Raw genomic sequence first — 20,363 nt, 5'->3', positions numbered from 1 at the left:
TGAATGGCGGAGCAGGCTCGAAGGGCCGAATGACCACCTACTGCTCCTAATTCTTATGTTCTTATGTTCAAACAGGAAGTGGCAGCGATGCAGCTTCACTAATAACCAGAGCAAAACGAGATGGAGATTGCTACATTCTCAATGGCTCAAAGGTAATCAAACATGAAGAGATGTGTTTGCTAAGGACACTGTTGATGGTTGCAGTAATGTCTTTCATTTGTTTTGCTGTCTGACCAGCTCCTTGAGAATGTTAGTGTTGATGACGTGCCAGACCTCTCAGACTGACTGATCGTTGATTCAGGAACTTGCATTACTTCTTTTTCAGGCTTTTATCAGTGGTGGAGGGGAGGCGGACCTGTATGTGTTGATGTGCCGCACTGGAGACCGGGGTCCCAAAGGCATTTCCTGCTTGTTGGTGGAGAAAGATACACCTGGGCTCAGCTTCGGCAAGAAAGAGAAAAAGGTAAACGGCCGGCAGTGTGAAGTCGGGTGGATTCCCTCCTCAGGCTGTAAAGGAGTGAAAGTTAGCTCTGGTAGGGTGGCTGCTTGGACTGTGTGATGGGACCATCCCTACAGATCTTGTTGGTGCCTCAATATTGATACTTGTACATTCAATCTCCCAGTCTTTGCTCCGTTCAAGTTGAATGTCTGTTCTTGTGCCTGTCTCACAATCAGGTGAGGGTCTCTCCATTCAGTCTAGACCATAACAAAAATATCAGACAAGAAAACTCCTTTCAATTCATAAAATCTCGTATCCTAATTCAGGGCCAAAAGTTACTCTGGAGAAAATAGCAATGGCAGGAAGGTTATGGAAGTTCCACTGACAGCTTACTGCGACACTCATTCACTTGTAGGGTTTGCCGTGGTGAATAACGAATTAGAACGTCTAATAACTTATTGTAACCTTTACATGTAGTAAATTACAGGCATTGGTGTCTTAATGGTTCTTTACTTTCCTAGCCTTTTGGGAAAGGCTCCCAGGATGTTGGCTTCCTTTTGCTTTGGAATCATTGTGGTGCAGTTAAGATATCTGAGATATGAAAAAGTGCAGTGGCCAAGGTACTGCTGTTTCTGGTAACATTCATCCAGCTTTTTCTCAGGGAATGAGAGGTAGATGCGGGCAGGTATGGGCACAAAGGCAGTGACGGGAAGCAATTGACAGAATTAATACAATGGTTCATTCGTGTTACTCGAAAGCATGCTTAGTTACACAAATTAGCACTGCTGATTGAAGAAAATGTAGACTACGGAGGATAAAACTGGTAATCTCAACAAAAAATAAACATTTTCCTGCTTTCCTTTTTTAATGCTTAACAAGAAAGAACTTCCAACTGTTTGTCTGAGCCAGAGGCAGATTTTATCAAACCGTCACAAATCAAATTTCTTAAAATATGCTTGCTGTCTCTTCAAATGAACCCTGTCCTCTCTCTCTCTCTAATAACCAGGGGCTAGTCCCTGTCTCAATTTTTAAAATTAGTTCCTGGGATGTGGGCGTCACTGGCAAGGCCAGCATTTATTGCCTGTCCCTAATTGCCCTTGAGAAGGTGGTGGTGATCTGCCTTCTTGAATCACTGCAGTCCATGTGGTGAAGGTGCTCCCATGGTGCTGGTAGGTAGGGGGTTCCAAGATTTTAACCTAGCGATGATGAAAGAACGGCGATGTGGGCCCAAGTTTCCTCCCTCTGTAAAAACAGCACACCTCTATAAGGTACGCTGACTTTCTGGAATAAAAAAGGCCCCGAAAACTTATCTTGTTATTCTGCGAGCTCCTCAGGACGTCTTCGGCCTCGGCGTGGCGCAGCACAAGGGGTCGGGGGTAGAGCCAGGTCCCGGCGCTAAAAACAGTGCTGGGACCTCTGCACATGCGCGCTGGAGTGTGCACGCATGTGCAGTAGCTCCACGCAGCCCAAATCTGTGCAGGCTGCGTGGGAGGGGCCCGAAGAACGCCGACCTTAGCCCTGGCCGACTGGGCTCACCGGACATTGACGATTGGGACTCGGGCTTTCCTCCCGTTCAGCTTTCCCTCCCACCCGTTCAGCACCCCGCCCCCCCCACAACCCATTCATCTCTCCTTCCCCCACCTCCTCCTTCCCCCCATTACCTCCTTCCCCCACCTCCTCCCGCTCGCCCCCCCACCCCCCTCCTCCCGCTCGCCCCCCACCCCCACCCACCTCCTCTCCACTCCCCCCCCACCCCCTTCCCCTGATTCCCACCATGACTTCAATTTTACTAAGGATCCTTGATGCCACATTTGGTCAAATGCTGCCTTGATGTCGAGGGCAGTCACTCTCACCTCACCTCTGGAATTCCGCTCTTTTGTCCATGATTGGACCAATACTGTAATGAGGTCTGAAGCCAAGTGGTGAGTTAGTGCTCCTTGATAGCACACTTCCATCACTTTGCTGATGATTGAGAGTAGAAGGAAATAAAAACAGAAAATGCTGGAAGTACTGAGCAGGTCAGGTAACCTCTGTGGAGAGAGAAAGAGTTGACGTTTCAGGTCAATGACACTGTTGTCGGAACTGTTTGCTCTCTCCACAGATTCTGCCTGACCAGCTGAATGTTCCTAGAAGTTTTTTTTTAATTCAGATGTCCAACATCCTCAGTATTTTGTTTTCATATTGAATGTAGACTGATGGGTTGGTAATTGAATTTGTCCTTTTTGTGGATCGGACATGCCTGGGCAATTTTCCACATTGTCGGGTAGATTCCAGTGTTGTAGCTATACTTGTAGCTTGGCTAAAGGTGCTGCTAGTTCTGGAGCACAAGCTTCAACACTACAGCCAGAATATTGTTGGGGCCCATTGCCTTTGCTGTATCCAGTGTGCTCAGCCGTTTCTTGGTATCCCTGTGAATGTTTAAAAATGTATAAAGTCGAGAAGTTGAGAACGTGGGAATTATATATGGACAGTATAAGCTAACAAAGAATTCATGGAGGAATAGCCATGAAAATCTCAGACTCGAGACTGCAAAATGTTACAATACTAACACATATTGGGCCCAAGTTTCCACAGGATAAAAAACGGGCGCCCCTCCGAGCTGGGCGCCCGTTTTTCGCGCCTAAAACGGCACCAGAAAAAAAACGCGCTATTCTCGAGCGCTTTGCAGCTCCTTGTCTGTTTGGCGCGGCGCCCAGGGGGGCGGAGCCTACAATCGCGTCGATTTTGTAAGTGGGAGGGGACGGGTACTATTTAAATTATTTTTTTTTCCTGCCGGCAACGCTGCGCATGCGCGTTGGAGCGTTCGCGCATGCTCAATGTGAAAAAAACATTGTCACTCGGCCATTTTTGTAGTTCTTGGTAGCTGTTTAATTTTTGAACATTTTTTAATAAAAGCACATTGCCATCAGCACTGAGGCTTCTTGCAGCCTTCTCACTGTCTCCTTCCCCTCCCCATCCTCCACGGCAACAAACGGCGGTTTCCTCCCCTCCGCAACGGCAACAAACCGCTGTCTCCTTCCCCTCCCTTCCCTCCGCGGCAACAAACCGCTGTTTCCTTCCCCTCCCTCCCCTCCACGGCAATAAACGGCGGTCTCCTTCCCCCTCCCTCCTCGGCAACAAACCGATGTCTCCTTCCCCTCCCTCCCCTCCGCGGCGGCAACAAACCGCTGTCTCCTTCCCCTCCCTCCCCTCCGCGGCGGCAACAAACCGCTGTCTCCTTCCCCTCCCTCCCCTCCGCGGCAACAAACCGCTGTCTCCTTCCCCTCCCTCCCCTCCGCGGCAACAAACCGCTGTCTCCTTCCCCTCCCTCACCTCCGCGGCGGCAAACGGCGGTTTCCTTCCCCACCCCCCGCGGCAACAAACGATGGCTGAAGCACTTTCACACAGGTAGGAAGATGGTTTCTTTAATCTTTTCTTTGCTTATAAATGTTTATTCAGGTTGGATTTATTTGTATAATATTTGTAGAAGTATAAATAAGGATTTATTGTAGAATTTAATGACTTCCCTTCCCCCCCCCCCCCACCTCGTTCTGGACGCCTAATTTGTAACCTGCGCCTGATTTTTTAATGTGTAGAACAGGTTTTTTCAGTTCTACAAAAATCTTCACTTGCTCCATTCTACTTTAGTTTGGAGTAATTTTCACTGTGGAAACTTTGAAATCAGGCGTCAGTGGCCGGACACGCCCCCTTTTGAAGAAAAAATTCTGTTCCAAAGTAGAACTGTTCTACCTGACTAGAACTGCAGAAAAAAAAATGTGGAGAATTGCGATTTCTAAGATAGTCCGTTCTCCACCAGTTGCTCCTAAAAATCAGGTGCAAATCATGTGGAAACTTGGGCCCATTGAAACAAAACCCACAGCTTGCAGAAAAACCTCAAGGTCTTATTAAATCATGTTATTAACCTGAAACATTAACAGAAGGTCTTTGTTTAAAATCAGACCATACTTAGGTCGGCTTATGAGTGGACAAAGGGAAAGAGGGATCAAAAGGGATAGGCTGAACTAGGATGTCACTTTGGCCCTATCTTGTTATCTTTTGCTGAAAATGTATAACCGTCGTCCCTTTACAATGTAACGTCACTTTGTCCATAGGAAGTGAGTGCATTCTATCAGAGTTGCATTCCTTCTGTCTGATAAGGTCCCCGATCGGGATTTGCTTTTTAAATAAAAGCTTGCTTTGTTTAACGCACAAACGGTATTCGTTTCAGTAATTTTGCTGAACCAGATTGAGGGAAAAGAATCCACATTTACAGGCCAACTGTGTGTATCACAGACCCTGGGGGGGAGAGTGGGCCCACTGTGTGTATCACAGACCCCGGTGGGGGGGGGGGGGGGGGAGAGTGGGCCCACTGTGTGTATCACAGACCCCGGGGGCGGGAGGAGAGTGGGCCCACTGTGTGTATCACAGACCCCGGGGGAGAGTGGGCCCACTGTGTGTATCACAGACCCCTGGGGCAGGGGGAGAGTGGGCCCACTGTGTGTATCACATACCCCGGGGGGGAGAGTGGGCCCACTGTGTGTATCACAGACCCCGGGGGGGAGTGTGGGCCCACTGTGTGTATCACAGATCCTGGGGGGGAGAGTGGGCCCACTGTGTGTATCACAGACCCCGGGGGCGGGGGGAGTGGGCCCACTGTGTGTATCACAGACCCCTGGGGCAGGGGGAGAGTGGGCCCACTGTGTGTATCACATACCCCGGGGGGGAGAGTGGGCCCACTGTGTGTATCACATACCCCGGGGGGGAGAGTGGGCCCACTGTGTGTATCACAGACCCCGGGGGGGAGTGTGGGCCCACTGTGTGTATCACAGATCCCGGGGGCGGGGGGAGTGGGCCCACTGTATGTATCACAGACACTGGGGGAGATCTTGTTATCTTTTGCTGAAAATGTATAACCGTCGTCCCTTTACAATGTAACGTCACTTTGTCCGTAGGAAGTGAGTGCGTTCTATCAGAGTTGCATTCCTTCTGTCTGATAAGGTCCCCGATCGGGATTTGCTTTTTAAATAAAAGCTTGCTCTGTTTAAAGCACAATCGGTATTCGACTCAGTGATTTCACTGAACCAGATTGAGGGAAAAGAATCAAAATCAACATCCCGTGGAGTGAAACGAATTGGCTGAAGACTGGCTTCTGTGATGGTGGGGGAGACCTCAGGAGGAGACCGTGTCCTCTCTCCATTAACCAAGAATTGGTCCTTCTCTTTAATTGGGTTGCTCTGTTGACTCAGTCCACAAGAAAGGCGTCTGTATATATGCTTTAAAAATGTGAACCTGTAAACTGAGTAAACCAGTTTTCACCGCTTCTGTCTTGTTATTTAAGGTTGGATGGAACTCCCAGCCGACTCGAGCTGTGATATTCGAAGACTGTGCTGTGCCCATTAGTAACTTGATTGGGAAAGAAGGTGATGGATTTTCCATAGCAATGAATGGACTGAATGGAGGAAGAATTAACATTGGTAAGAAAACTTGGGATATTGTTCAAGAAATAAACGGGCGGCCTCTTGGGGTTCTGTTGGACAGTTCCTCTTCTCTCTCTCCATTGTATGCAAGTTCTTGTTTTGACCCATACTTACGTTCTTTAACTCCTATCAACAGCAGTTCTTCTCACTGGCAGGCCCACGGAATCATTTCTTCTGGTACATTTAATTAATCAATTTCATAGAATCATAGTCCTGATTACTGCGAACTAGCAGTGTTCACCTTTATTTCGCCTTTGAAACGGACCACAACTTCAGGGTTATGGCCGTAGAGCTGGTAATTGGGATTAGACTGGATGATATAATGGTAAGTACTGCAGGGAATAGAATATGGCCAGGGTGATCTCCTGGACTAGTTTCGATCGCCTGGATAGGTCGAAGAGGAATTTTCCCAGATTTTTTTCCCCAATTGGCCTGGGTTTTTAATCTGGTTTTTGCCTCTCCCAGGAGACCACATGGCTCCGGTTGGGGTAGAGTGTCGATGTTTTTAGTATAAGGGGTGTTGCACTGGTGTGGGGCGGACTGGTTGGGCTGGGTGCTCCTTGCCTTTCATAGAAATATAGAAAATAGGTGCAGGAGCAGGCCATTCGGCCCTTCGAACCTGCACCACCATTCAATGTGATCATTGTTCATGAGTTTGTATGTAACCTTTAGGGCTGCTGACGAAGGGCCGTGTGTCTCTTTGTCGGCCGGCGCAGACACGATGGGCCGAAATGGCCTCCTGCGCTGTAAATTTCTATGTTTCTATGTAACGCATGCGCAGACTGACTCGAAAACCCTGAAGTTGCAATCTGTCATTCACTGCTCCTCCACAGGCTGTGCTGTGCCCCCCTCCCACCCTACTTTAATTTTTTTTTTAAATGTGTTCATCTTTATTTTAGGTTTACCTTTCCCCATGTGAGAGCCCCAATCTTTGCTCGCTAACATTTTTTATAAATTGGAATCAATGCAGCTTTTTACTTCCTGGTTTTCAATCTGAGAATTATGCATTGTGATTGGCTGGTTAGACAGCTTGTTGACATCACAGCAGCTCGCACTATGGGATTCCCACTACACTACGTTAATTTCAACTGCATGTCGGAAAAGCTGAACTTCTTGACACACCAATTGCGAGATCTTGGTCGGAAACTTGCTTTGCCGATGGCCGCAAATTCCGGGCCATAGCATCTTACAGCACTATAGGCCGAATGGAGCTCTTGGAGCTAATCAGTTAATCCCACTCCACATAGCCCTGCAACTTTCTCCCCTTTAAGTATTTACCCAATTCCCTTTTAATAGTTATTATTAAATCTGCTTCTATCATCCTTTCAGGCTTTATTTTATTTTAGTACATAACAAGAATTAGGAGCAGGAATAGGCCCCTCGAGCCTGCTCCGCCATACAATAAGATCATGGCTGCTCTTCGACCACAGCTCCACGTTCCCGCCCGATTGCCTTATCCCTTGATTCCCGGAGAGTCCAAAATTCTATCTATCTCAGCCTTGAATATACTCAACAACTCGGCATCCACAGCTCTTTGGGGTGGAGAATTCCAAAGATTCACAACCCTCTGGGTGAAGAAATTCCTCCTCGTCACAGTCTTAAATGCCCAACCCCTTATCCTGAGACTATGCCCCCTAGTTCTTGGGTCTCCAGCCAGGGGGAAACAACTTCTCAGAAGCTACTGTCAATCCTCCTCAGAATCTTAATATATTTTAATGAGCTCACCTCGTTCTTCTAAACTCCAGAGCATTTCGGCCTAGTCTACTCAATCTCTCCTCATAGGACAATCCACTCATCCCAGGAATCAATCTAGTGAGCCTTCATTGCGCCACCTCTAAGGCAAGTATGTCCAGTATGTCCTTCCTTAGATAAGGAGACCAAAACTGTGCACAGTACTCCAGGTGTGGTCTCACCAAGGCCCTGTACAATTATAGTAAGACTTCCTTGTACTCCATCCTCCTTGCAGTAAAGACCAACATGTCATTGCCTTCCTAATTAATTGCTCTACCTGCATGCTAACTTTGTGTTTCTTGTACGAAGACACACAAATCTCTCAACACCAACATTTAATAAAAACAGTAAATGCTGGAAATACTCAGCAGGTCAGGCAGCAAGTGTGGAGAGAGAAACAGAGTTAACGTTTCAGGTTGATGACCCTTCAGAACTGGAAAAAGTTAGAGGTGTAACAGATTTTTAGCAAGTGTAGGAGTAGGGAAAAGGACAAGGAGAGGAAAGAACAAAAGAGAAAGTCTGTGATAAGGTGGAAGACAAAAGAGTTTGAGATAAAAGCTATGATGGTGCAAGGCAAAAGGAGATGGTAATGGGGCAAGTTAAGAAACAAAAGATGAATCTAGATAGGGTGTAAATGGCAGAAGTATCAACAGCTGTCGTGGGAAAGAGAAAAAACAGGAAAAAAAGAGGGAATTTAAAAAAAAACAATAGGGCCGAGGTTATGGTCTGAAATTGTTGAACTCGATATTGAGTCCAGAAGACTGTAAAGTGCCTAAAAGAAGGCTGGTTCTCGAACTTATATTGAGCTTCGTTGGTATGGTGCAAGAGGCTGAGAACGGAGAGGTCAGAGTGGGAGTGGAGCGGAGAATTAAAGTGACAGGCGACCGGAAGCTCGTGGTCACGCTTATGGACTGAACAGAGATGTTCTGCAAAGCGGTCACCTCATCTGTATTTGGTCTCCCCAATGTAGAGCAGACCGCATCGTGAATAGCAAATACCGTATTATGAAAGAAGTGCAAATAAATTGCTGTTTCACCTGGGAGCAGTGTTTGGGGACAGTGGGAAAGGAGGAGGTAAAATGGCAGATGTTGCATCTCCTGTGCTTTGTCGAAATCTCGACTCTCAATTTAACTATAAAAAATGAAACTCAGACATAAACAGCCAGGTAGATGTCCCTTTAATAGATTTTACTTGCTACAAGGAAAAACCTTGCTGAGACAAAGGCTCCGCGAAGATTTCTAACAGTAATACAAAAACACACTAGCTTTATACAGAAAACAGACAAAGAAGTTATGGTTCCATCACGTGTATCAGTTCTGCCCTTGCGGTCAGCAAATACAGATAAAGAGTTCTTCAATCACTTAATTAACATGGTTCCTTGTTTCAATTTCCTACTTATCTATGCAGCCTTTATCTGGAACTTCTAAGATTCATCATTGTGACAGTTACTACTTGGGAGTATAATCCTAAAACAAAAGGGGCGCTCTTTCTGTTAGGGAGGGTACGCTCAAGGTTCCCTTGCTCACACAGATGGCTCCCAAGCTTCTAAATTAATTGGCTATCAATCAAGGTTAACATGTTTATGCAGAAACAGGCTGTCTGCTACAAGGGCTTCTGGGAGAACTGAGACTCTATTTTGTTTTATTACAAATGGGTACATTTAACAGAAAATGTAACTTTAAAAGTCAATTTCCACATCTTGCACAGGAAGGTGTCGTGGGAAGGGAAGTGGGTGTTAAGGGTGGTTGAGGAGTGGACCAGGGTGTCGCAGAGGGAGCGACCTCTTCGAAATGCTGAAAGGGGAGGGGAAGATGTGTTTGGTGGTGGGATCAGGCTGGAGGTGGCGGAAATGGCGGAGGATGATCCGTTGAACATGCTGGTGGGGTGAAAGGTGAGGAGAATGGGAGCCCTATTGTGGTTCTGGGAGGGAGGGGAAGGGGTTAAAGCAGAAGTGCAGGAAATAGAACGGACATGGTTGAGGGCCATGTCAACCACGGTAGAGCAGAATCCTCAGTTGAGGAAAAAGGAAGACATGTCAGAAGCACTAATATGGAACATGGTGTCGTCAGAGTAGATGCGACAGAGATGGAAAAACTGGGAGAATGGAATGGAGTCCTTACAGGAAGCGGGGTGTGAAGAAGTGTAGTCCAAGTGGCTGTGGGGGTCAGTGGGGTTATAGTGAATGTTTGTCAATAGCCTATCCCCAGAAATGGAGTCAGAGAAGTTGAGGAAGGGAGGAGCTGGAGATAGACCATTTGAAGGGGAGGGAAGAGTGGAAATTGAAAGCAAAGTGAATGCAATTTTCTAGGTCAGGGCGAGAGGTGAAGGAGGAGACCCGAGTAGGACTGGAACAAAGAATGTTCCACATAGCTAGGATCCATGCGGGCTCCCATAGCAACATTTTAATTTGAGGAAGCAAGTGGAGTAAAAGGAGGAGTTGTTCAATGTGAGAACATGTTCAGCCAGGTGGAGGAGGATGGTAATGGATGGGAACTGGTTGGGCCTCTGTTCAAGGAAGAAGCGGAGCGCTCTCAGACCATCCTGGTGGGGGATGGAAGTGTAAAGGGATTGGACGTCCATGGTGAAAAGGAGACCATTGGGGCCAGGTGACTGGAAACTGTTAAAGTGGCGGAGGGCATCGGAAGAGTCTCAGATGTAGGTGGGAAGAGACTGGACAAGGGGAGAAAAAATAGTCAAAATAGAAAGAAATCAGTTTTGTGGGGCAAGAACAGGCTGAAATGATGGGTCTAACGGGGCAATTCTGTTTGTGGATCTTGGGAAGGAGATAGAAGCAGGCTGTGCATGGATGTGGACCTATGAGGTTGGCGGCCATGGAGGGAAGATCTCCAGAGATGAGATGAGGTCAGTGAAGGTCTGGGAAATGATGACTATGTTCGGTAGTGGGGTCATAGTCCAGGGGGAGGAAGGAGGAGGTGTCAAAGTTGGCGATCAGCCTCCGCAAGGTAGAGCCAAACAACGACAGCGCCACCCTTGTCAGCAGGTTTAATGACAATGTTGGAGTTGGATCTGAGAGAACGGAGTTCTGCAAGTTCAGAGGGAGTTAGGTTGGAATGAGTGAGGAGAGCAGAGAAATTGAGATGGCCCACGGCAGCTGTTAATGATTCTGCCATTTACATCCTATCTAGACACATCTTTTTCTTAACTTGCCCTATTACCATCTCCTTTTGCCTTGCACCATCAGCCCTCTTGTCTCTTAATCACTCCTGCCTTCCACCCTACCTTCCCTTTTGTTCATTTCTCCCCTCCCCCCTTTCCCTGCCATTTGCTTAAAATCTGTTGCATCTCTCACTGTTTCCAGTGCTGACGAAGGGTCGTCGCCCTGAAACGTTCATTCTGTTTCCCTCTCCACAGATGCTGCCTGACCTGCTGAGTATTTCCAGCATTTACTGTTTTTATTTCAGATTTCCAGCATCTGCCATATTTTGCTTTCGTACCAACATTTAATAGTTTCTCACCATTTAAAAAAAATATTGTTTTACATTCTTCCTACCAAAGTAAATAATCTCACATTTCCCCATATTATACTCCATCTGCCACCTTACTGGCCACTTACTTAACCTGTTCATATCCGTTTTCAGTCTCTGTGTCCTCCTCACAGCTTTCCCACCTAGCTTTGTATCCTCCGCAAACTTGGATACATTGCACTCGGTCCCTTTTAAATCATCAATATAGATTGTAAATAGCTGAGGCCCAAGCACTGAACCTTGCAGCACCCCACTGCTAACAGCCTATCAACTGGAAAATGACCCGTTCATCCCTGCTCTCTGTTTTCTGTCTGTTAACCAATCCTCTATCTATGCTAATATATTACCCCCCAACCCCATGAGCACCTTATCAAATGTCTATCGGAAATCCAAAGTTACTACATCCACTGGTTCCCCTTTATCTAATCTGCTAGTTCCCCATTCTCTGACAAATTTATGAGAGCTTTTTTGAGTTCCCTTTCATAAAACCATATTATGAATATTTTTTTAAGTGCTCTGTTACCACTTCCTTAATTATGGATTCCAGCATTTTCCCAATGACTGATGTCAGGCTAACTGGCCTGTAGTTCCTTGTTTTCTCTCCCCCTCCTTTCTTGAGCAGCGGGGTTACACTTTCTACCTTCACTGGGACAGTTCTAGAATCTCAGGAATGTTGGAACATCCCAATCAATGCATCCACTATCTCTGCAGCCACCTCCTTTAGAACCCTAGGATGTAGGCCATCAGGTCCAGGGGATTTGTCGCCTTTAATCCCATTAATTTCTCAAATACTTTTTCTCTACTGATAATTACTTTAAGTTCCTCACTCTTGGATCCCCCCTATTTTTGGTATGTTTTTTGTGTCTTCTGTGAAGATGGATACTAAATATTTGTTTAAAATTGTTGCCATTTCCTTATTCCCCATTATAATTTCATCTCTCAGCCTCTAAGGAACCGTTGCTTACTTTTGCTACACTCATCCTTTTTACATACTTGTAGAACCGCCAACAATCTGTTTTTATATTTTTTGCTAGTTTACTCTCATTCTGTTCTCCCCTTTTATCAATTTTTGGTCATCTTTTGCTGGTTTCTAAAGCTTTTCCAGACATCAAGCTTACTACAATTCTTCACAATGTTATAAGCCTCTCTTAATCTAATATTATTCTTAACTTCTTTAGTTAGCCACGGATAGATCATTTTTCCCGTGGAGTTTTTATTTCTCAATGGAATTTACATTCATTGAGAATTTTAAATATTTATTTAAATGTTTGCCACTGCTTATCTACCGTCATCCCTTTTAATCTAATTTACCAATCTACCGTAGCCAACTTTCCCCTTGTACCTATGGAATTGGCTTTATTTACGTTTAAGACTCGATTTGGATTTAAGTATTTCACACTCAAATTCAATGCAACATTTTATCATGTTATGATCACTCTTCCCCAGAGAATCTTTTACTATGATATTGATAATTAACCCTGTCTCATTACACAATGCAAGATCTAAGCATGATGTATTGTTCTAGGAAACTGTCTCATGCATTCCATGAACTCCTCCTCCATACTATCAATTTGAGTAGTATAGAGTTATTTCTAGTGATTTCTCTTGCAGTAAGTTTTGCAGATGCTGAATTTTTTCAAAAGGACCTGGGAAGGGAGGTATACGGCATACGGTCGTGTTTATTGAGTCGGTCATGCCTAAGTGCCTACACTCAGACACAAATCAATTGCACATGAGAAGTACTGGAAAAGTGTGGGTGCTTGTGGCAAGTTGGAGATCTGTGCAGACAGTACGGTGGGTACATCCCTACTGCAGCTCACCTTCCTGCTGAGTTCGTAAGCAGGGTTACAAGGCCAAGCTGCAGCCTAGACTACCAGATGCACGCTCGCATCTAGTGCTGTGGCCACGGCCAGAGCCGAGGTGATGCGTGCATATCTGTTATCCAAGATGATGCAGGGATCATGAAAATGGCTGGTGAGCACGGTGTCGTTGGGGCTGGTGAGCGCCGTGTCACACAGTAGAGCTTAGTCTCTAGTCGTCTTGGACCCTCCTGCCACTGGGCCAAGACCTCGCTCTGCTAAGCCCGTGTGGTAGATAGTATGCAACGGCCACCCCACATTAAAAGAACTCACGCACTGGCATCTTCCACTCTTCAAAATGAAGTTCAGGACAACCCCAATAGCGATAGACCGAAACACCGCACTGTTATTGTTACCCGGAAGCTCAGACGCTTCGATGTTGACATCGCCACCCTAATTGAGACTCGGCGGGCAGGGGAAGGACAGCTCAAAGAGCAAGGTGGTGGTTACACCTTCTTTTGGAAAGGCAAACCAGAAGAAAAACGCTGCCTCCATAGAGTTAGCTTTGCCATCAAGAATGAACTTGTGGGCCATCTCGGAGACTCCTTGCGGGATAAGCAAACGTTTCATGACTCTCCGACTCACTCTAGCCCAAAACCAGTGTGCTACGGTCATCAGCACGTACGCTCCAACACTGGACACTACAGATGAGACCAAAGAGGAATTCTACTCCAGCCTCGAACAATCCCTGTCCCGAGTCCCAACGGACGACAAGTCGATCCTTCTTGTCGATTTCAACGGCAGAGTTCTGGTTTGCCTTTCCAAAAGAAGGTGTAACCACCACCTTGCTCTTTGAGCTGGCCTTCTACTGTTCACCGGTCTCACTTAAGGCGGCGATGTCAATGTCGAAGCGTCTGAGCTCCCGGGCAACGATAACAGTGCAGTGTTCCGGTCTTTTGCTGTTGGGGAGGTGTGTGATCGGCAGAGAGGGGTTAGAGAAAACCAACTCCGGCAGTACCCTGCTCCTGACAAAATACCTACAACATGGCATTGTCATTACCAACACCTTGTTCCGTCAGCGGGATAAGTACAAGATATCATGGCAGCACCCTCGCTCCAAGCACTGGCATCTACTCGACTACGTCATCATCCAAGTGAGGGACCGCAAGTACGTGTGCATCACCCACGCCATGACTGGAACCAACGACTGCTGGATGGACCACCGACTAATCCACTCCATCATTAACATTAATGTAGCCCCAAAACAGTGACTGCAACAAAAACAATGCTGTAGGAAAATCAACGCAGAGACACTTAAAGATCCTGTTAAGAAAGCCCTATTCAGCCAGCGCCTCAGTGCCAATCTGGCGACGCCCGATAACCCAGAGATGCAGAGTACCCACAGCGCCTGGTCTGCCCTCAAGGCCTCCATAATTAGCACCTGTGAAGAGACACTCGGCCAGGAAACACCAAGACTGGTTCGACGAGAACGACCAGGAGATCCAGGAGCTAATTAGCCGCAAGCGCAAAGCTTAAAGCAACAACCCAACACGAGAGCAAGAAAGCAGCGCTACAGACGGCTGAAGGCCGAGGTCCAACAAAAAACCCGCAATCTAAAAACAGATGATGGGTGGAGAAAGCGCAAGAGATTCAGCAGTTAGCCGACAACCACAAAGTGCGAGGATTCTTCAGCGCAGTCAAGACTACCTACGGCCCAAGCACCCAAGGCCCGACCTCAAGAACGGTGAGGTATTCGTCAAAGACAGAGAGGCCATCAGTGTCCACTGGAAGGAGCATTTCATAGATCTCCTTAACCGAGACTCAGTCTTCGATGCAAGTGTCCTCAACTCCATCCTGCAGCATGCTACCCGCCACCATCTCAGCACAACCCGAGCCCGGCACGAGGTAGAAAAGGCCTACCAGGAGCAGATGGAATTCCCGCCAAAGCGCTAAAGCATGGCGGAGAAGCACTTTTGGCACGAACACATGACCTAATTTTTCTTATCTGGAAGGAGGAGAGCATGCCATGAGATCTCAGGGACGCTGTAATCGTGACCATCTTCAAAAAAGGGGACAAGTCCGACTGCGGTAACTACAGAGGAATCTCCCTGCTGTTGGCCACAGGGAAAATCATTGCAAGAATCCTCCTCAATCGTCTTCTTCCTGTGACTGAAGAGCCCCTCCCAGAATCGCAATGTGGATTCCGTCCACTGAGGGGTACAAGGGACATGATCTTCACCACATGACAACTACAAGAGAAATGCAGGGAGCAGCACCAACCCTTGTATATGGCCGCCTTTGACTTCACAAAGGCCTTCGACACTGTCGCCCGTGAAGGTTTATGAAGCGTCCTCCTCCATTTCAGCTGCCCTCAAGTTTGTCACCATCCTCTGCTCCACGATGACATGCAAGCCATGATCCTGACCAGTGGATCCACCACAGACCCAATCCACGTCCGGACCGGGGTCAAGCAGGACTGAGTTATCGCACCAACGCTCTTTTCGATCTTTCTTGCTGCAATGCTACATCTCACCCTTCGCAAGAGCAGACATTGACAACAAGGTCCAATGTTGCCATCAGTGCGCCAGCGCAGCCTTCGGTCGCCTGAGGAAGAGTGTTTGAAGACCAGGACTTCCAATCCAGCACCAAGCTCATGGTCTACAGAGCAGCAGTGATACCCGCCCTCCTACATGGCTTAGAGATGTGGACTATATATAGCAGACACCTCAAAGCGCTGGAGAAGTATCACTAGCATTGCCTCCGCAAGATCCTGCAAATCCATTGGCAGGACAGACGCACCAACGTCAGTGTTCTCGCTCAGGCCAGCATCGAAGCATTTGACCACGCTCGATCGGCTCTGTTGGGCGAGCCGTATTGTTTGCTGCCCAACACGAGACTCCTAAAACAAGCACTCTACATGGAGCTTCGCCACGGCAAGCGAGTCCCAGGTGGGCAGTGGAAATGCTTCAAGGACACCCTCAAAGCCTCCTTGACAAAGTGCAACATCCCCACTGACTCCTCGAAATCTCTGGCCCAAGACCGTCCAAAGTGGAGGAAGAGCATCCAGGAGGGCGCTGAGCACCTCGAGTCTCGTCGCCGAGAGCATGCAGAAACTGAGCGTAGACAGGGAAAGGAGCATGCGATAACCCAGGTTCCCCGATCACCTTTTCCTTCAACCACCTGTGACAGAGACTGTAGGTCCTGCATTCGACTCCTCAGTCACCTGAGAACTCACTTTTAGAGTGGAAGCAAGTCTTCCTCGACTCCGAAGGACTGCCTATGATGATAATATCTAGGGCTGGTGAGCACAGTATAACTGGGGATGGTGAGCGCAGTGTCACTGGGGCTGGTGGCACTGTTCATGTGAAAAATGCAGGAGATGGTGCTTCAGCTCTGAGTACTAATCCTTGTTTTTTAACTGCAATCGACGCCATTGGAGATTGCAAGTTCTCTAATAATCTTCTGGGGCGCGGGCATCGGGTTTCGGGGCGCGGGGTGTTGGTATTAAGATCTGGTGTTTTCTTTTTACTTGAGTGTTGCCAAAAATAGTCGATGCTGAGAGGTTCAATTGCCTTTATTTCTTCCTTCAGCAAAGCAAACAACTTACAAGCGGAGTAGATTTACAAACAGAGCACAATGAATGTAAGCATGCATTCTAACACTATACTAAACTTTAAAACACACTGTGTCTGCTTTTATATGTTTCTGTTTTGTGGTAAGCTTGAATCTGCCTCTTCCCTTGATTGGCTTCCTTCTGCCACCTGACTTAACGCGGCACCTTCCCTCCAGTAACTTTCCATTGCTCTTAGACTGGTCCAAAGCCTACGTTATTCTGGACATAGCATTCTCTTATTTTGTCTGTTCTCACACTTTAGTCTGTCTCTTTTCTGCCTGAAAATTGCAACGAAGTAGTTGCATTTTAATAACTCTTTTGTCTTTCCCACTCTCACAGCCAAAGGCCTTCGTCTGGCAGGCTTTCAAAGCCCAGTCACTATGTCTTATTCACTACATGGTTGCTACCAAGCTCACGCACAAGCTTGTAGTATGATTTCTATTTTGTATGCTAAGCTAATTTTTAATTTCCCATCAACCTCTTTGCCCATTCCTTACCCTATGTTTCAACAGGGGGCTTCAGTTCCCGGGGCACGGTCGGGGTGTCGGGGCACGGTCGGGGCGTTGGGGCATGTGTCGGTGCTGGGTCGTCGTCGGGGCACAGTTGGTGCCGGGGCTCGGCCGATGCCGTGGCGCGGTGGGTGCGCCAGGGAACGGTCGGTACTGGGGTGCAGGGCTGAGTCGGTGATGGCTGCTTGCTTTAAGATTTGCGGAGAATGTTACAGCTGCATCCCAGTTGCTGCCCACATCTGTTTACAAAGCTCAGTGATGTCACGTGCTTTCCATTCGTGTTGAGCCTCTCCACATTAAAGGACCCATGTAAGTGCTGAATTTGTGGGAAGGGAATCCTTCTCTTGCTGTTGCTTCTGTTGATCCTGCGCACACAACCATGAGTATCATCATACTTGTTGTCAAATCCCTCCTGGCCTTGCCCCTCCCAATCTCTAACTTCCTCCAGCCCTATAAACCTCCGATATCTGCGCTCCTCCAAGTCTGGCTTCTTGCACATAATTGATTTTCATCGCTCCACCATTGGCGGCCGTGCCTTCAGCTGCCTAGGCCCCAAGCTCTGAAATTCCCTCTCTAAAATGGGTAATTATAGACCGGTTAGCCTGACATCAGTAGTGGGGAAAATGTTGGAATCAATTATTAAAGATGAAATAGCAGCGCATTTGGAAAGCAGTGACAGGATCGGTCCAAGTCAGCATGGATTTATGAAAGGGAAATCATGCTTGACAAATCTTCTGGAATTTTTTGAGGATGTAACTAGTAGAGTGGAGAAGGGAGAACCAGTGGATGTGGTGTATTTGGACTTTCAAAAGGCTTTTGACAAGGTCCCACACAAGAGATTGGTGTGCAAAATTAAAGCACGTGGTATTGGGGGTAATGTACTGATGTGGATAGAGAACTGGTTGGCAGACAAAAAGCAGAGAATCGGGATAAACGGGTCCTTTTCAGAATGTCAGGCAGTGACTAGTGGAATGCCGCAGGGCTCAGTGCTGGGACCCCAGCTCTTTACAATATACATTAATGATTTAGATGAAGGAATTGAGTATAATATCTCCAAGTTTGCAGATGACACTAAACTGGGTGGTGGTTTGAGCTGTGAGGAGGACGCTAAAAGGCTGAACGGTGACTTGGACAGGTTAGGTGAGTGGGCAAATGCATGGCAGATGCACTATAATGTAGATAAATGTGAGGTTATCCACTTTGGGGGCAAAAACACGAAGGCAGAATATTATCTGAATGGTGGCAGATTAGGAAAGGGGGAGGTGCAACGAGACCTGGGTGTCATGGTTCATAAGTCATTGAAAGTTGGCATGCAGGTACAGCAGGCGGTGAAGAAGGCACAATGGATGTTGGCCTTCATAGCTAGGGGATTTGAGTATAGGAGCAGGGAGGTCTTGCTGCAGTTGTACAGGGCCTTGGTGAGGCCTCACCTGGAATATTGTGTTCAGTTTTGGTCTCCTAATCTGAGGAAGGACGTTCTTGCTATTGAGGGAGTGCAGCGAAGGTTCACCAGACTGATTCCCGGGATGGCGGGACTAACATATGAGGAGAGACTGGATCAACTGGGCCTTTATACACTGGAGTTCAGAAGGATGAGAGGGGATCTCATAGAAACGTATAAGATTCTGACGGGACTGGACAGGTTCGATGCGGGAAGAATGTTCCCGATGATGTGGAAGTCCAGAACCAGGGGACATAGTCTTAGGATAAGAGGTAGGCCATTTAGGACTGAGATGAGGAGAAACTTCTTTACTCAGAGTTGTTAACCTGTGGAATTCCCGACCGCAGAGAGTTGTTGATGCCAATTCATTGGATATATTCAAGAGGGAGTTAGATATGGCCCTTGCGGCTAAAGAGATCAAGGGGTATAGAGAGAAAGCAGGAAAGGGGTACTGAGGGAATGATCAGCCATGATTTTATTGAATGGTGGTGCAGGCTCGAAGGGCAGAATGGCCTACTCCTGCACCTATTTTCGATGTTTCTATGTTTCCATGCCTCTCCTCCTTTAAGACACTGCTTAAAACTACCTCACCTGTCCTAATATCATCTATGGCTCAGTATCAATTTTTGTTGACTACACTCCTGTGAAGTGCCTTGGGGCATTTTACTACATTAAAGATGCTATATAAATGTAAGTTGTTTGATGTTCCCTCTGATCTGACCCTCTGGTCTTTCTATCGGTTTCAGATCAAGTTATTCACCTGTCAGTTGGCAAACATTGATTCGTGCATCCAGGTTGGGTTACATACAAAATTACTGCTGTAATTAATAAATCTTTCACAGAATCTTATGCCTGATAACGCTGTCTGTCAGAATCCTAAGCCCATTGACCCTATCTGTGCCTCTGATTTCTAAGCCCAGTGACCATGTCTGTGTCCAAACCCTAAGCGCAGTCTCTGTGCCTGAATCCTAAGCCCAATGACCCTCTCTGTGTCTGGCAACAAGCTGCGTACAATGGGAGATAAATATTACACGTTATATCAGTAAGTAACCTTTAGCATTGTTGTTGCCAAATTAAGTTAATCTAAGGGTTAAGTCATGGCAGGACAGCTCGGACACGTGTTATGCTCCTCCTGTACTATGTGGGAAGTCAGGGCGCTTCAGGTGTCCGTGATGACTGCGTGTGCGGGAAATGTATCCGCCTCCAGTTCCTGACGGACCGCATTGCGGCACTGGAGCTACGGGTGGACCCACTCTGGAGCATCCACAATGCTGAGAATGACGTGAATAGCACATTTAGTGAATTGGTCTTACCGCAGGTAAAGGGTACACAGCCAGATAGGGGATGGGTGACCAAAAGGAAGAGCAGTGGAAGGAAGGTAGTGCATGGGTCCCCTGCGGTCATCCCCCTGCAAAACAGATACACCGCTTTGGGTACTGTTGAGGGGGCTGACTCATCAGGGGAGGGCAGCAGCAGCCAAGTTCATGGCACCGTGGGTGGCTCTGCTGCACAGGAGGGCAGGAAAAAGAGTGGGAGAGCTATAGTGATAGGGGATTCGATTGTAACGGGAATAGATAGGCGTTTCTGCGGCTGTAACCGAGACTCCAGGATGGTATGTTGCCTCCCTGGTGCAAGGTTCAAGGATGTTTCGGAGCGGGTGCAGGACATTCTGAAAAGGGAGGGTGAACAGCTAGTTGTCGTGGTGCATATAGGTACCAACGATATAGGTAAAAAACGGGATGAGGTCCTACGAGACGAATTTAAGGAGCTAGGAGCTATATTTTAAAAAATAGGACCTGAAATGTAGTAATCTCAGGATTGCTGCCAGTGCCACATGCTAGTCAGAGTAGGAATCGCAGGATAGCTCAGATGAATACATGGCTTGAAGAG

At 47.2% G+C, this 20,363-nt stretch overlaps 1 protein-coding gene across 3 annotated transcripts in view; it reads left to right on the top strand.

Annotated features, from left to right (window-relative positions):
* Window positions 1-20,363, top strand: part of acad8 (acyl-CoA dehydrogenase family, member 8) — a 96,164-nt gene that overhangs the window by 46,432 nt on the left and 29,369 nt on the right. For all 3 annotated transcript variants that reach the window (XM_070894225.1, XM_070894226.1, XM_070894224.1), the window contains exons 5-7: window positions 76-152; window positions 326-463; window positions 5,757-5,892. In XM_070894225.1, coding sequence (XP_070750326.1) covers window positions 76-152; window positions 326-463; window positions 5,757-5,892 — 351 coding nt within the window. The remainder of the gene's footprint in view (window positions 1-75; window positions 153-325; window positions 464-5,756; window positions 5,893-20,363) is intronic.

Source organism: Pristiophorus japonicus, chromosome 11 (assembly GCF_044704955.1).
Source record: "Pristiophorus japonicus isolate sPriJap1 chromosome 11, sPriJap1.hap1, whole genome shotgun sequence".
NCBI classification, from domain to species: domain Eukaryota; kingdom Metazoa; phylum Chordata; class Chondrichthyes; family Pristiophoridae; genus Pristiophorus; species Pristiophorus japonicus.
The sequence above is the reverse complement of the archived record's forward strand: the minus strand, read 5'-3'. Positions and strand labels throughout refer to the sequence as shown.